This window comes from Pyrgilauda ruficollis, unplaced genomic scaffold (assembly GCF_017590135.1).
Source record: "Pyrgilauda ruficollis isolate IOZ18807 unplaced genomic scaffold, ASM1759013v1 scaffold54, whole genome shotgun sequence".
In the NCBI taxonomy this organism is placed as follows: domain Eukaryota; kingdom Metazoa; phylum Chordata; class Aves; order Passeriformes; family Passeridae; genus Pyrgilauda; species Pyrgilauda ruficollis.
In genome coordinates this window covers 3,673,776-3,691,305 of record NW_024527044.1, presented here as the reverse complement: position 1 = coordinate 3,691,305, position 17,530 = coordinate 3,673,776, and the positions used below count along the sequence as shown (strand labels likewise).

At 44.2% G+C, this 17,530-nt stretch overlaps 2 protein-coding genes across 3 annotated transcripts in view; one reads left to right on the top strand and one right to left on the bottom strand.

The window, feature by feature from the left end:
* Positions 1-137: 137 nt before the first annotated feature.
* On the top strand, positions 138-4,356 carry SF3B6 (splicing factor 3b subunit 6). The gene is made up of 4 exons (XM_041480924.1): positions 138-339; positions 577-695; positions 2,549-2,687; positions 3,174-4,356. Exons 1-4 carry the CDS (start codon positions 310-312, stop codon positions 3,261-3,263), a joined length of 378 nt encoding a protein of 125 aa, XP_041336858.1. The 5' UTR covers positions 138-309; the 3' UTR covers positions 3,264-4,356.
* A 4,494-nt stretch (positions 4,357-8,850) lies between these two features.
* FKBP1B (FKBP prolyl isomerase 1B) overlaps positions 8,851-17,530 on the bottom strand; it is a 45,040-nt gene continuing 36,360 nt past the window's right edge. For both annotated transcript variants that reach the window (XM_041480970.1, XM_041480971.1), the window contains 2 exons: positions 12,149-12,261; positions 8,851-9,551 (listed from right to left, as the gene is read on the bottom strand). In XM_041480970.1, coding sequence (XP_041336904.1) covers positions 9,423-9,551; positions 12,149-12,261 — 242 coding nt within the window. In that variant the 3' untranslated portion in view covers positions 8,851-9,422. The remainder of the gene's footprint in view (positions 9,552-12,148; positions 12,262-17,530) is intronic.

Below are 17,530 nucleotides of genomic sequence, written 5' to 3'. Positions count from 1 at the left end.
GGACGGGCCGGAGGGGCGGGACGGAAAGAAAGGGCGGGCCCAGAATCGGGTCACGTGAGGAGGGCTGGCCGGGCTCCCGCGCGGCCGCTTCCCGCGCGGTGCCCGCCGGGACAGATCCGGTTCCGTGAAGGGAGCGCGCGGTGCCCGCCGGGATAGATCCGGGTGTGCCGCCCGCCGCTCCCGGTCCGCGCCGCTGGCCCCGCTCCGGGCTCGGTTCCCGTCGCTCTCTCCGCCGCTGTCTCCGCCCCAGCCTCCTTCCCCGCCGGTGTTTCTCCCCCAGGCCGCGGCCCTCACTCACCGCCCGCCGTCATGGCGATGCAAGCAGCCAAACGAGCCAACGTGAGTGCTGCCCCGTCCCGTCCCATCCCGTCCCTGCCGGGCTGGGCTCCGGCTTCGTCCCGCTCCCGGCGCCCCGCTGCTCTGAGGGAGCGCGGCCGGGGGTGGGACTGGGTGATATTTAAGGCCCTTTCCACCCCAGCCATTCCGTGGCTCGGTGATTCCGTGGTTTTGCCCCTCGGCTGCTGGGTTTAAGGTTTGAGTACGGGCCTTACACACCGCCTGTCCTTCCCCCGCCAGATCCGGCTCCCTCCGGAGGTCAACAGGATCCTGTACATCAGGAACCTGCCGTACAAAATCACGGCCGAGGAGATGTACGACATTTTTGGGAAGTACGGGCCCATCCGGCAGATCAGAGTGTGAGTATTTCCAGTTTCTTCCGAACGTGAAGGGTTTTGCGTCCTCCAGTGGCAGCTGCGTTTCACAGCTCGGAAGGTTCGGTGCCCTGGAGCCCCAAGTCCCAGATGGGGACGTGATGATGCTCTTAACACGTGAATTTGTTAGAAAATTCTTCTGCTGGGAGGTGCAGAGAATGAGCTTCAATTTTAAATGAACCCTGGGAAGTTGATAAAATATGACAGACTTGTGTGCTTAGGTAAGTTTCAAATACAACTGAAGTTTTACCTTGACTTGGGGTGAAAACAGGAAAGGCAGAAGCTGAGCACTAACAGTTTTCCTGTTTTATGATTATCTGCTAACCACTGGGAAAACAGGGATGTTGCTGTTGCTGGATCTGTTCACTAGAAACACACACCAGCAGCAAGCCCTGCGTGGCAGAGCCAGGATGTCCTCGGGCCATAGCGTGTCTGGGTAGTGGAGATGTGACTGTGCCTTTGGCTCTGAAATGTGTTCTGGAGGTTGTGCAAGTCTGCAGAAACTCTGATGTTCTTCTCCTGGCTAGTTCAAATGCTGAGGACCTGAGCTGTGATCATCATAGGAGAGTTTGTGTTGGAAGGGACCTTGAAGACCATTTTATTCCAACCCCCTGCAGTGGGCAGGGATACCTTCCATGTGACCAGGTGCTCTGAGCCCCATCCAACCTGGCCTTGAACACTCCAAGGGATGGAGCATCCACAGCTTCCCTGGGTGACTTGTTTGATTGATTGTTGTGTAGAGTAAAGTGAGTTTTACAGAAAGCAAAGGACACCAAGGGGACACGTGCTGCTGGTGCCATGCTGGGATGGGACACCAGACAGACCCTTCTTGAGCAAGGAGGGGCAGTGGATGTGACTGGAGAAGTGGCTGAGAGAACAAGGGCAGTGTAAACACTACCTGGCTAAATAGGTGGAATTCTTTTGCTAATGAGCATAAAGGAGAGCCAGTACTTAAGTTTTCTGAAAACATGTGGGCTGGAGCAGCATAATAGTGGAACACAATTAGGACGTATTAGGGGCTTTCCATTGGGGTGATGCACTGGTGTGCACCCAGCAGTTTGTTCAGAACTACTGATTGATGTAATTTCCCCCAGAAATCCCGACATTCTCAGTGCCAGGGCATAACTTGTAAGCCCCTTTGTAAGGCTTTTTTTGCTTTGTGCAGTGTTTATCCCATTGTCCTCCTCACCTTTGCACAGATCCCAGGGTGATATGTGTGATACCATTTGTCCTCAGTAGTTCAGAAGCACCTTAGGGAAGCTGTTCTGACTGTGAAGTCTCTGTCTGTCTGTTAGTGGAGACCTTTGGGATCTCTGCAGCCCCTCTGTTACATGCCCAGACATGTGTCCCATCCCTCAGGCAAAGGACATGGAATTGGTGCTCCTGTGGGTGGTGGCAAGCCTCAGCAGTGGGCTTGCACCAGTGGGGCTGTTCTGCCTCTTGAGTTCACTTTGTGACATGCCAGAAGTCCTGTTTCATCCTAGGGACACATCTGATCCAGATAGCCACTGGCAGCCAAGTCTTGTAATATTAAATAAAAGCTAATTGCTATAATAAAGATTTAAATTATTTCCAGACACAACATGGCAGCCCTTCAACAACCCAGTTGTTCTGGAGAGGTGCATCTCCCTTATGGAGCAAAATACAGCACATTTTCCTGTTGTCTCTGGCTCTGAACTGTTTGGTGTGGAAAGCAGGGATGTAGTTTAATACCTAGAAAAAATAACAAATTGGTTTTTAGTGACGTTGCATTAGTTCATCTAATCTCAGTCACCGTGAAATAAATAAACTATTTCCTGTTCATTTTATCTGACCTTGATTCTGCCCTTGCTGTGCAGTGGGAATACCCCAGAGACCAGAGGAACAGCCTACGTGGTCTACGAGGACATCTTCGATGCCAAGAACGCCTGTGACCACCTGTCGGGGTTCAACGTGTGCAACAGATACCTCGTGGTTCTGTACTACAACGCCAACAGGGTACGAGCACCTGCTCTGAGCACAGCTGTCACAAAGAAACAACCCCAGCATCAGTGTGTAAAGACTGTTGCTTGGGTGTTTTATAAGAAATAGAATCCAAACTGTTAGAGGGAGTGAATGGGATACATGGTCAGAGTTTCATATTTACTTGGTGGTTTGTGTGCAAGAAAAGTACCTTTGGACAAAGGGTGGGAAAAACATATTTGTGGAGAGTGTGGAGAAGAGGGTGCAGAGGCCCCACAATTGCACAGCTGCAGTAGCAGGTGAGATCTTATTTTTGGGTAAAAACAACTTCTCTATGTCCTCCCTGTCACCAGTGACATCCAGGGCCCTGTGACATTCTCCAAGGACAAGAATCAAACAATGTTCTCTGTGTGTGATGGTGATGGAGTTCATAGTGGTGCTTGTTGCAGATACTGGGAAATAACTTGTCATGAGATGAGAGATTACTTTGTCTTCTTACATCTTTTATTTTCCTAATTACAGGCATTCCAAAAGATGGACACAAAGAAGAAAGAAGAACAGCTTAAGCTTCTCAAGGAAAAATATGGAATTAACACAGACCCACCAAAATAAACTGATCCTTTTTGAAAAACTGGTGTCAAGCCCTGTCATGGAGTTCTTGGCCTAAACATAGGAATTCTTAACAAAGTGTAATTTTTTTCTGTTACGAATTTGATAAACTGCGGTATGAGTTTTTGTATCTTCAGATTAGGATTAAATAAATGTAGAACACAGGGAGATCTGCTTTAAGATTAAATCCCCCAAGACGACATGGCTTCCCTGTGCTGAGGGTGACCTGGTAAAGGCTGCAATGTCCTGTTTCTAGCAGGAGCTTTCAAGAAGAGACTGAGCAGGTTCTGTGTTTGACTGAACAAAGCAAGCCCAAGCCCTTGTTTATAACGAAGTTTCTTTCACAAACTGTAGAAGATGAATGACTTTCAAAAGGATCCAGCTGATAAAGGGACTCCAGTCCAAGTACCTTGTTCCCAGTGATGGTACCAGCTCTGATCAGCTGCAGTGAAACAGCTCAGCTCTCACATTACCAAAAAAAAGTGTATGGGGGCTTTGTTTTGTGTCCCAGGTTTGGACTGAGGATTTGGTATGAATTGAAGAACACGTGACCAAAATGAGACAGTAGATGAAGGTTTTCATTTTGATACCTGTAGTGTGATTGTTTTCTACTTGGCATGGTTGAACTGTAACACATTTTCTGTACATAGATTTTTTAGGTGTAGCATGTGGTAGAGGAAAAAATTTACATTTTTTGGGCTTTTTTCAGTACTCATGTCCTGTGTATAAAAATGAGTGTGATCCAGGCTGTGCATAGCCAGTATCTTTTGGAAGTGGGAAAGAATAACCTCTGCCTGTGTTCTGAACCAGCTGGAAGTTGTGTGAATGTGGGAAGTATCCTGCCTTGGGAGGATTTATTTGTGTGGATGTGATGTTTCACTCCCTGACCCGACAGCTTCCAGCCAGTGCAGAACCAGGGCAGATAACAATATACTTTGCCTGGAATTTGTAATCCAGTTTTGTTTTTCAGTGCATTGTACTGTAATAGAGAAATGCTTCCATTTTCTGAAATTACTTTTTTGTTGAAATATGTCACTTCAGGAACAATGCTATGTCAATTTGGTGAAAAAATAAAGGCATATTTTGCTTTTTTTCATCAAGGCTCTGCTGCTCCTGCCTGTAACCTGTGCTGTTAGATGGGAGTAATTTACCACCCGAGTGTTTGATGCAGGCAGGAGCTGCAGCACATCAGTCCCTGTGTGTGACAGGAGGGTGCTCAGCTGTGGGAACAATGCCCACATCTCACCTGGAGGAGATCCCTGGAGCTGCCCTGTGCTGGGCACCTCCTTTGGCAGCTGGAAGGGGCTCACAGCAATACTCACATTTACTAGCTGGAACCAATGAGAAACTAAACACTCATAATTTTGCACTAAATGGTCCTATTTTCTTCATTCCTCAAATAAACAATTACAAATTAATAAATCAGATGCTACAAAGAAAAGGTCAGTAATGGCTCGTGAAGAGTGAGCTCCAAGCCAGCTCTGGGGGAAAGCAGCCATGATGCTGAGGTGTGATTTCAGCTTTGGGTGGGTGCTTGAAGTCCTATCCTGTGCCTGACCCTGGAGCACACTGGAACAGATCTGCCCTGCCTTCCCTTGCACACAGGCACTGGGGATGTGAGCCAGAGCCATGCTTAATGCACAATTCCCCCAAATCTGCATCTGTCCCTTGAAACTGATGCTGTTTTTACAGCAAGAAGCCATGCAGGGTGCAGTAACCCTGGCTGAGGTCAGGAGCAGGCACTGGGAGGCTGGGAGCCCAGAAGCTGGGTTAGGGGAGCAGTCCCTCCATGGCCAGCCTGGCTTCCATCAGGTTAGGTTAACACAAACCAAGAGCTCTCAGGCAAGAACCAGGCTGCATTAAAAATCTTTAAATGAATTAAATCCTGCTGGGGGATTTGCTTCTATATGAGCATCCATATATTTCATCTATATGAGCATCCATATATATATATTTCAAGGGTTACAAACTGCTCTGCCCCCAAATATGTATATTTTATATATATAAATATATATATTTATATGTGCCATGTATATACGTACTCATCCGTGTACCAAACACTTGGATAACTGAAATCATTTATACCAACTGCTGGGCATTGAGAAGGCTCCTTGCTGAAACGAGAACTGGAGGTGCTTGTTGCCATGCTGGATTTATGGCTCTGATAAATAATGAACACTGATAATAAATACCAGAGTGCCAATAATGGTGCTGCATGCTGCCAGCCTTGTTTTATATCATATGCAAATACCACATTGCTTCTGTCAATAGCAGAGAGCATGGTGCTTGCACTGCGGTGTCTGTTTTGATGAGGATTTGGTGCTGTTTGAAAAACATATATAAAAAGCAATTCTTTAGGGTAATAAGATTAATAAAAATTCCTTCAATGAATCCTCAAGATCAGCAGCTTTTGATTTCTCTGAGAGCTCAGCTGCCGCCTTTCATTAAATATTCCATTTCATAGTTTTTCTCCCAGTGCCTGTTCAGGGCTTTCAATGTCCCTGCACATGTAAAATGAAATAATAATTTGTACCTGCAAGACAGAGGGAATGGAAATGGAATGCCCGGAGGACTGTTTTGATGAGATCTACTCAAGATTTTGTTTGAAATGTAATATCAAAGAACAGGGAAATGAGTTCAGCTCATGAATGGCAGAGGGGCAGCAAATAAAGCAGATGTTACCAGGCTCGCACTCTGCATCTGTGCTGGTTTTTTGTGTGCTCACTTCCCATTTAATTTTTCAGGAAATAGGGCATGAAATTAAGACTTGAAGGTCATTTTTTTTTTCAATGAATCTGTTTAGAAATTAGTAACAAGAGTATATCTGATTACACAGGCAATGACAGTAAACTTTTTCCAATCTATTATACAGGGGTAATAATTATATGTACTCTGTTGATCGATGATACAATTAAATAAATTAACGCATTCGCAGTCAAATAAAGAGCTGAAGATTCCATTTCCTTGAAGACTTAATTTCCCTAAGTATTACAAAGCACAATTAGTTTTCCTTTCAGATTTTTTTCTTTTTAATGAAATTGGCATGAAAAATGTAATAGTCCCTGTTTCGAACCAAGGTCTCCGCAGGGAGGAGGCGGTGAGGGAGAGCTTCATCAGCCAGCTGTAATAAGGATTTTACAGAGTGGGTAATGGCTGGTTTGTGCTGGGAGGGCAGAAAGGAAGGGCACAGTGGCAGCTCTGCAGATAGAGGTGATAAGTACAATCAGCTTTCAGAGCCCAGCAGGAATGTGCTGGTGAGAAACCCGCAGGAGCAGAAGGGCAGAGCCATGCCCTGCCCGTTGCCACAGATGCAGCAGAAGCTCCCAAGCACGGCCGAGAGGGGATGGAGGGAGCATGGGGCCATTCCAGGCTCACTCACACAATCCTTGGCATTGCCATTTGCTGTTGGGACATTCAGAAAGGGGCCCAAAACAGGTGCTGGTGAGACCAGCACCTGCATCTCTCTCTGGTGAGACCCCACCTGCATCCAGCTCTGGGCCCCTTACACAGGAAGGACATGGAGCTGTTGGAATCAGTCCAAAGGAGGCCATGAAGATGCTCTGAGGGCTGGAGCCCCTGTGCTCCAGAGACAGGCTGGGAGAGCTGGGGTGGCTCAGCCTGGAAAAGAGAACAGAGGGATGGAGCACCTCTCCCATGAGGAAAGGCTGGCAGAATTGGGATTGTTCAGCCTGGGAAAGAGAAGCTTTGGGGTGACCTAACTGTGGCCTTCCAGTACCTGAAGAGAGCTGACAAGAAAGATGCAGAGTCTATTTACAAGGATATGGAGTGACAGAACAAGGGGGAATGGCTTCAAACTAGCAGAAGGCAGAGTTAGATCACAGATTAGGAAAAACATTCTTTATTGTGAGGGGTGGTGAGACACTGGCAAAGGTTTCCAGTGAGGATGGTTGTGGATGTTCCATCCCTGGGTGTGTTCAAGGCAAGGCTGGATGGGCCTTTGAATGACCTGGTTTAATGGAAGGACCTTAAATTATCTTTAAGGTCCCTTTCAACCCAAACCATTCTGTGATTCTATCACACTTTGGGTTTTTTTTTTTTTTTTTTTTGTTTTTTAATAAGCAATTAACTTAAATTGGGCCATTGATAGGAACAGCTTAGATCAATGTGCTGAATCAAACTGTGTTTGACAGGCACAACACAGCCACACCACCTTTAACCAAGACTTTGGGAAGTACAGTTTGTGACACAGTGGTGAAAGGAAGGCCAGCAACAGAGGCCAAGGCCCTGGCAAAGTAGAGCAGAACATTTTGAAATTATTTGGGAAAGCTGGTGGACATCAGATCCTGACAGATCCAATTACCAATTTTTAACAGGAAATTAGCATGCCCTAAATAAAAGAACTATTAGTGGAGGTGTAACCCAGCTGCTGCAGTGACCTGAGATTTCCACCAAAAAAGGGGTTCTGAAAATCCCTTCATTTCTTTACGGAAAGCAGAGTAAGAAAAAAATTTACTCAGTGTATAAAAATCTGTAAGATATGGATTTATGGGTTTATTAATTAACAAGCTAAAATAAATGCATCTCTGTGGGTAAAATGAACACCTGAAGGGAGAAGACCACGAGCCATTGTCCCCAGCCAGATCACCAGTCTTGCTTCTCTGTACTCATTCCCTCTCCCCAACTCCAGAAGTGTCACCTGGGGTCATCTCTGTAGCTTTGCTGTCTGACTGCTCATGCTGGGAGTGTTCTCCTTACACAGATACAGAAACAGCACAAGTCTTTGAAATATGACCATCAAAACATCTGTTAGTAGAAAGTAATGCAAATAGTTTATATTCAAGTTAAATAAAAGTAACATCACGACCCTGGTTTTCTACAGAGAAGAGGAAAAATGAGCCTAATGGAAATCAGACAAGGCAAAATAACAGCACAGACCTTGCTGATGAGGTCCTGCTCCCAAATTCAGGTAAGTAACAGCCAATATATCTTCCTGCCTCCAGAGGAAAAGCCAGCATTTCATGAATTCAATTACGCAGCAAATGAAATAAATATTGCTGAGTCTCAAGTGCCAGAGGCCCAGTGCACAGTCAGTTTTCAGGCGTTGTAAACAGCAGCAGCTGCTACAGCCAAAAAACCCCGGAGTGTTCGGTGGCCACATCATCCCACAGCTCAGATTTCTTTTGAAAGGTGGATGCACATAATGCTGCTCTTTTCTAGCCTTGCTCAGCTCCAGTAGAAAATATTACACTAGTTTTGCTGTTGTGAAGGCACAGAATTAGACCAGCACTGCATGTCTTTGACAAGCTGCACTTTCCATCTCTTCAAGCAGCCAAATTTTGGCCAGAGTTGAGGGGCCATAGAGGGGCCAGAGTTGAGGGGCCATAGAGGCAGGGGAAATGGAGAAACTGAAAAGGGGAAATTGTCCCAGCACCCCTTACTTGCATGTCCCTGGTACCTCTGGTCCCACAAAGATCTTCCACTGGGCCATCTCTAATAAAAGCAGTGCATGGAGCTACATGTATTTCATATAAGAGAAATAATTAACAAAAAATGGGTTGACGATTGACAAACTTCTTGTACAGTAAAGAGCATCCTGGTAGCCAGAAGAGAAAAACAGGATGAGAAATGGTAAAGTATCAAGATTTTATTGTTTTATATATATACTTATAATTCTTAAATGAGACAGTATTTTTTTAAAACAGCAGCAAGCAGAACGTACAAGTTGAGAAAAGTGGCAGCGCAGGTAACTCTGTTTGGCTAATGCCCGTTCATGTACAAGGCGTACATTGGATTTTTGTCTTTTGAGCACCTTTTGTGGTTATTTTTTCTTGGTTTAAGTGTACAGTAAGGCAGTGGTTCTTTCAATAAGGAATATATATATATATATATTTATATTTATATATATTTTCAGTCATCACCGTGAATTCTTCGTACATGCAAATTCAATAAAATGTACAACTCGGAAATGTTACACCGGGAGACATTCTTCCTCAGAGCAAAGCTTCTAATAAAAGGCAAATACAGACACCACAAAGTTATAAAAGAGAAGGAAGGCATAGGAAACCAAGAGTCAGGCGCTACTGACAGGACAGCTTGAGCAGGGAAGGTTGGGATTCCAGTGAAGATTCCTCCTGCTGCTGGCAAGGCAGGAAGGAATGGATGGTTATTAACAGATGTCTCCAGCCAACTCCTCAGGAAGGTTCACTCTAACCTGAGAAGCTCCACATCAAAGAGGAGCGTGGCATTGGGAGGTATGACTCCAGGGTGGCCTGTGGCTCCATAGGCCATCTCAGGTGTGCAGGTTAACTTTGCTCTCTGTCCTAAGCTCATCTGCGTTTTGGACGTTGGAGAAAGGAAAAGAGAACACACAAAACAGGATTAGGAGGAAAACAAAAAAACAAAAAAACCAAACAAAAAAAAAAAAAAAAAAGCCAAAACAAAAAACCAAAACAAAAGTCATTACCTGGCAGATTTACAGAATCAAGGAGTGTTGGGATCACCAGATTCATAGAATTGTTTAGTTTGGAAAAGACTTTTAAGGTTATTGAGTCTGGAGCTTGGAAGAAGATCTTTGAGGTCCCTTCCAACCTAAGCCACTCTATGATTCTGAATCCAAGTGGTTTTACTTCAAACTGAAGCTGCCACAAACAGCTTACACGTGGGAATGGGCCTCCTCAATGATCTGCCCTCTCACAACAGTTACTTAAACTGCCAGAACCAGTCTGGAAGTGACAAAAAGTCTTTTTAACACAATGGTCCATCCTGCCTATGCTGGGACAGGCTGCAGGAGGTCTCAGCTCCTCCTGCAGAGCACAGGGTACAAGGAACACCATCAGCAGGCACTGGGAAAAGGCCCTCAAAGCTCTCCATTCATGAGAGATCAGTGCCCAACACAGCCAGGCTCAGCACTTATTTCCTTAAACTCAGACCAAGCCCCAGGGCAGACAACTCATTTATGCTACTTATCCAGGCAGAGAGCCCTTGCCTCTGGATGGGCAGGAATCCTAATTTCCCTCACTAGAACGTGGCTCTGAACTGCTCACTGAGATCTGGAGTTATCTTTTGAGTATTTTGGAACATTTTCAAACTGCTGTTCATGCACCACACACTGGTGATGGAATATTCACTGGCCAAGAAACATCCCCTGATCTGAAGCAGTGATTTTAACTCAGACCTCTCTCCCAAAGTTGAGCACATCACTGGACTACAAATTATATGATACCTCCTGGTTGAGAATATTTTCAGGTTCTATAAAATATACAAAGCTGGAGAGTCAATTACTTTGGGTAGAAGAAAAATGTGGATATGAACTTTCCCACATTCGAGGAGTACTCAGGGCATGGGGCTGAGGATGTCCAAGCTGATGACTCCCCTGGTCCCCACAGAGATTTTGTATGGGGCTGGCCGTGCAGTGCTTGGATGTGTCCCTGCAAAGCAGGTAGCTGGTAGGTCATGCCTGGGGTTTTAGGGATGAGGCAAACTTGAACTTTGAGAAGCTGAGCAGAGAAATGCAGACCCTGCTGACATCTGAGTCATTACACCAAGGTTTGTGAAATCTGCGTGCCGGACATAGGGAACTGCCTTGTGCCAAGAGACTCAGTCCAGCACACTCCCCAAATCCCTCAAACCCTGGGCTGGAAGGAGACAGCCACGAGCTCGACTTGTGTCAGAGATCCACTAGGAGGAGCAGGAGGGCAGCGTGTGGCCACACGGGTTTCTGGCATGGCTCTTGGCCACTTATTTTCTAAGGCACAAGAGCTGGGGAGTGAGAGCAGTCATGGAAGGGATGAATTGATTCACCCCGTGCTTGCTGATGCTGCTTTATCTGCACTGACTTCTGCTTCCCACAGCTCTGCAGTCCTGAGCTCTCTTAGGCCTTTCTGCAAAGCAAATAATAAACAGTCCAACTCAAATCCTTCAGAGGAAGATGGTATTTTTCATAATCTAGGATTCCTCACATGGACTTCTCTGGCTGGAGAGAAGGGAATGCTTGCACTGCTTTCTCCATAGGGCTGGAAACCCTTGTCTCTTCCACCCCTCTCTGGAAAAGCATAGTTGCATCATTCCTCAGTGGATTGTTTCTCATTTTGCATTCTTCCCTTCTCTCTATTTAAGCATAAGAACTTGTTCCTGTTAAAGTTGTTCCTGTAAGAGTATTTGAACAGTTGCCTCCTACACTGAGCTCTTGGATCCTGAAATGGGAAGTCAGGAGAAATCTGCACCCTGATCTCATTCATTCGTGCTCTCGAGCAGCCTGATCACACTCCTCAAGTGTGGGGGCCCTCACAGCACTGCACAAAAAGCAAGACCTGGCAGTGAATTGTATTGTGGGGCTTTTACTGTGCTGGTACTCAAACCACAATTAATGGAGGGCAGTTTTCTTTCTCTCAGCAGAGGGCTGGTCAGTGAATGTTTTGTAGCTGGGAGTTTGAAGTTGTAAAAATGTAACAGTGCAGTTTGGTACCTTATTCAGTCAGGGTCAGAATCTGTAGCTGGGTCATAGATGTCAGCAAAAAGGGAAGCCTGGGCTTCTATGAAGGAGCTGAATAGAGGTCACTCCATAAAAAGCTGCCACCTCAGCGTTTTAGAGGCCACTGCTGTCTGTCTGTCTGTGGAGCTGCCCGTGGGAGAGGGACAGGGCTTATATGGCACCTGGGGAGGGGACTTCACCTCTCCCCTCCCAAATCCATACCAGGGGGAAAGGCTCGTGAACAGGGGATAGCCCTGGGTGGGTGGATGGATGGATGGATGGATGGATGGATGGAAACTACAGGAAATACTGTGCTCAAATGCACCATGCTTTCACAAAAACACTCCATATCCTTCACTGTGATTTCCACTTGGTCTTGTCACCACTGCCCTGGACACTGCTGAGCTCACACACTCTTCAGCCAGCTCCAGGTTCAGCCGGAACAATTTATTAATACCTGTGTAACACCTTCTTCAAATCCTTTAATGACTTCTTGCCTGCCAATCTTGAACCTGAAAGGCTTGTTTCTGTCTCTGGAGGAATCAAACTTCTTTCCATTCTGTAGCATTCCTGCCAAAACAAGACACATGGTTTCAGTCTGAGATATATCTAAATTTAAGTGCTGGAGGAGAGGGAAAGAGTGAAAAATTAGTGTCTTGGTCACATCAGCTGCTCATTTCCATTTTTACTGTAAAGCCTCATTCAAAAGGCAGGAGAGGCAATTGCAGTGGTACCATATTGCTACCTTTGCCCTCCTGTAATTTAGGCTCCAAAATGGAAATTATTTTTACTGTTCTCAAAGCAACAGGTTATGACCCATATTGCACCAAACATTGCACAGACATACAGAAGAGCTGTTGTTTGCACAGTGGAGCTCCCTGCCTAAGTGGATAAAAGCAGGCAAGGAACAAGTGGGAGGCAGCAGACGAGAGAATCCCAAGACAGGTGCCTGATCCAGGGCTGCCCCTAATAATGTTGTTACACAAACAGAGCCATCCCACACCATGTGTGTAAAACCTCTACTCAACGTGACAACTGCATCTCTTTCCTCATACAGGGAGAACAGGAGAGACTCTACAGTCACAAATATGAAAGCAGCAAAGACATTTCTATAAATGTTCTACTACCCTTGTTCTTTGTGTTTACATTCAGAGATGGTCACAGAAGATGTGATTTGTTCCTTTGCATGGGCACTGTTTCAATCCATGGGTTTTGAGCACATGCTCGGATTCCTCAGCAAATGGACAAACCTTCACAGAGCCCTACATGATCAGCTATTCTCCTTCTCTTTTCAAATTGTGGCTGATAACAGTAGCTTTCAATTTAGAAGTACCTGGTACTTAAAACGCTTTACTCTGGATATTGCAAAGTTGGGCTGATATTTATATGTTAGAATCAATCCTTTCTTTGTAGTGCTGTAGAGCCATGTTGTGGGCGTACAACATGACTCTTCCATGCAAGGGGTTGCACAAAGAGAAGTTAATTAATCTGAGAAAGACTCTGGTTGCAAAGAACATTAACAAGTCCAGCTTTGAAAGAAAATGCTGAGAAAAAGGGTCTTTAAGATCCAGTATCAAAGATACAGTCTTACTAGCTTCTTTCTATTAAAGCAGTTATATTAACAGATCAGCTTGATGCATAAATTTTATTTTTCAGCGAAAACCATCAATTTTTGTCCAATAACAATGTCGTGGTTTGACCAGGAAGTGAGGTTAAGAGGCATATTTTGCTTAAAAAGTCTGTACTAGGAATCAAAAGTAAATATGAAGAGATGTACCAGAATGAAAAACTGAAACTAAAAAGGTAGGATTCATTTTGCCAACTTTTAGGCTTCTAAGATGTAGCCAGCTACTTCTGAGCTAATTACTCAGAGAAAACAGATAATCAAGTCAGAGAAAAATGCACTTTCAGGGAGCAATTCATCTAACCAAATCTAGGGATGTACATTAGGACATAATGAATTACATCCCAGCAGTGCCTATTTCTGTGCAATGAATAAAGGGCAGTCCAAACAACAGCTCAGACACAGATGTCTCCAAATTCATTAGTAGTTAAATCAGTGGCAATGGAGTTCTTGACTTGCAGTTATGAGCACACAGTGTTTGATTATTCCAGTGGGGTTCTCTGTCCAGATATTTTACATCAATATTAAAATCAAATGCCGTATTAAGGCAAATTAGCCATTAGCCAAGTCCAACATTTGTCCAAGTTGGTCTTTCAGACACACCTATGCATGTGCTCAAGGCCTTAGAAAGAAAACTATGGAGCAACCTGCCCATCAGGAATGTTTCATAACCATTATCATTAGTGCCTGATATAATCCTTTAGTTTTTCAGAGTAAAATAGTGAAGTGTTGTATGTGTGCTGCGATGCAAGTACATAGAATCACAGAACCACAGAATCAATGAGGTTGGACAAGACCTCTGAGATCACTGAGTCCAACCTTTGACTCAAAACCACCTTGTCAAACACAACATGACACTGAGTACCACATCCAGGTGACTCCACCACCTCCCTGGGCAGCTCATTCCAATGTCTAATTACCCATTCTGTGAAGCAATTTCTCCCAGTGTCCAACCTAAACCCGCCCTGGCACAGTTTGAGGCCATTTTCTGTTCTGTCCCTTGTTCCCTGGGAGCAGAGCCTGATCCCCACCAGCTGCACCCTCCTGTCAGAGAAGTGTAGAGAGTGATGAGGTCCAGCTGAGCCTCCTTTTCTCCAGACTAACACTCCCAGCTCCTTCAGCCACTCCTCATAGGATTTACCCTCAAGACCCCTCCCCAGCTCCACTGCCCTTCTCTGGACTCACTCCAACCCCTCAAAGTCCTTCCTGAACTGAGGGGCCAGAATTGGACATAGAACTCAAGGAGTGACCTCACCAATACAGGGGGAAATTCACATATACTGTGCAATGTATCAGCTCAGTGATATCCACAAACCCTGCAGGCAGGCTGGGAAGCCACAGAAGCTCCTGAACAAGGTTTTCCAGCTACAGATCAAGATGGATTCATTTATAATACAGAAATTCAGCCTGTACTGGGGGAGGGGAGGCAGGGAGAAGCAGCTCAGGGGGAACTCTCAGGCATATAATATAATCCTTTTTGAAGTATTTGATCTTAAATTTAAGTGACAGTCCTTCCTCAGAGCACTTTTATTTTTAAACACGTCATAAAACCTTATGATTCTATGAATTGGAAGAAGACTATTACAGAATCCCAATATTAAATAGTTTTAATATCAAAACTTAGTATTGCCATTACAGTTTGCATCTTCAAAGCAGTACGCAAACATTAATTACTCTTCACATTAGCCCTAGGATGTAAAGAAGATATTTATTATAAAATAGCCTCAATCTGAAAGTTCAGATTCAGATGCAAAGTTCCACAACACTTTTTTATGCATTCATTTCACTTTGCAACTAAATCCTATTAAAGCTCTTAGCTTAAAGTCCTGATGGCTTATGAAACACCCCACATCAAACTAGCGATAGAAGCAGAATTAACTCTTCAGAGATTCTGACAACAGCTCCTGGACAATGTTTCCCATTTAAAGCAACATTTCCATCTTCTCATGAGCTTCCTAGTTTGATACACCATTAAAGAACTAATTCATTTCACTAGAAAATGCCCATAGAAGATGTGTTAGGCCTTGTAGAAGAAATCAGGCTTTGCTATATTTACAGCAACATCCTGTTTTCAGCAACAACTAAAAATTAATGAGGTTATGGATTCACAAATGTAACTTCCTCTGCCATCACCTTACTGCTTTTGGAAGACAAACTGGAATGCAGAGTCAAATGTGTCTGTATTCACTGAAGCTCTGGCAGGAGGGTCACTTTTTACATGAGTGCCCTTTAAATGCACATCCAGTCTGGAAATGAGTCAGAGACTCCATGTGCCCTGAAGAAGTTCTGATGTGGATTTAGATGTGAACTTTAGACCATTTTATCTCTGATTATGAGAGTTAGAGTTAGCTCTGCAGGCTCCTGGGAGCTAAAACAGCACAATGCTTTATTTTCTCTCTTGCTAATGCACCAATTGATTTTTTTTTTTGTGAAAAAATTGATTTAGTTAATATTCTTCAACAAGGATGGATGCCCATCTTTAGCCTACATCTTTATTTATCTAGCTAATAGCAAGGAGAAAAAAACCCCACAATCTGGAACACAGCAACAACATTGTTTTGCAAGTCAGAACAATCAATAAGAGTTTTGACGGAGCAAGGACATCTAGATGCCTATAAGGCTACTTGTAAAAAAACCCTTATGTTTCTGAAAGGGAACAATCATCATATTAAAATAATTAATTGTACAAACTTGGTTATCAGAATATGGCTTGGATTTGAAAACATTCTGATCTACAAGACATCCTAATTGAAAACCAGGTTTTAAAAATTAAATGGATGTAGAAAAGGAGACATTTCAGATCATGGGTCCTACTGAATCACTGATGTTCAGCTCATTGAAGCTGCAGATTAAAGAGTAGCTGGATCATTTTATTAAGGAGCAAGACCATCAGATTCACCCAAACTGCCAGGACTATAATGCCATTTGGGCAGTGAAAACACAACTTCAGGAGAGGTTCAACACAAGTTATTACTTCTTACTAAAACACAGGTGTGCCTGCAGCTGTGTCTGCACTGCTTTTTAACACTGCATTGCTTTAGCTAAGATCCCATCACTGAAGTCTGTTTCCTAAGGGGAGAGGGCTAATGAAATGACACTGCCTGCACTTGCCTAATAATGTGTGAGTGATTCTTTGAGCCAATTTCAACCACATTTGGCAGAGGAATAGGGATCATACCAACACTAAGATCCTATGCATGTGATGAAAACATTCTGTGTAGAAAGAAGAGCCTGTAAGAGCTTCTACCAAGAGAAAGGCTCAGTCTTTGTTATCAGAGAAACTCTTTTATTGAAGAGAGGTTAGGAATAGAAAGGCTGGACCACAGCCTACGTTTCTTTTTGCTTACTTTTCTTCTTTCATCTGAGAAGAATTCAGGTGGGAATATCAGCAACCACACAGCACAAATCCATGGAGTCATCCCAGCTGTTAAGACACCTAATACACCTATTGTCCCAACAAAACCCTGCCCCAAACCATGGCCAAATTGTTATCCACACAAAGGATGGATGGAGAGAGAACAATGGAGGCCATCCACAGATATTCTGTCAAGATTCTGTGCCTGAACCTGGAAAATTTATGTGTAAATTCTACTGCTAATGTTATCCACTTCAAAGGTACAAACTGGGTCTCAACCTGGCATCTAGGCTACTCGTATGGTTAATGGAGAAAGAGGGGTATCTCCAAGAATGATTCATCCCACCTAGATTTAGATGTTAGGGCTGAAATAACCTTCTGGAACTGTTTATCATTCTCAGTCAACTATCTTAAAAAAGGAAAGGTACCTTAAACCAAATGCTAGACTGCCAGGATTTTATAGGGCCCTGGAGAGGCAGTATGAACTCAGCCATCCATCCCTAAATGAAACAGGCAAAATTGGAACCCAGGCTTCACTGACTCCAGTGTTTACTGAATTATTTGTCTCTGCAGTGTTGACAAATTCTGGGAATCAGAAGACGAAGATCCTAATCCAGGACAAATGTCTTGATTTCACTAGTTGTTCTCTCTTATCCTGTACAATGGGATTCACTTACCTCACAAGTATTGAGGGGATAAACTGAATTAAACAGGTGACTTTCAAAAACCAGCATCATCCATCTAGGAAGTACTCCATTTCCATATTTTTTCAAACAGTAATTACCTACAGAATGTAAAGGCAATACATATTCTTGAAGACAGCTACTTTCTGAACACTTTTTGGCAGCAGAAAGAGAGAC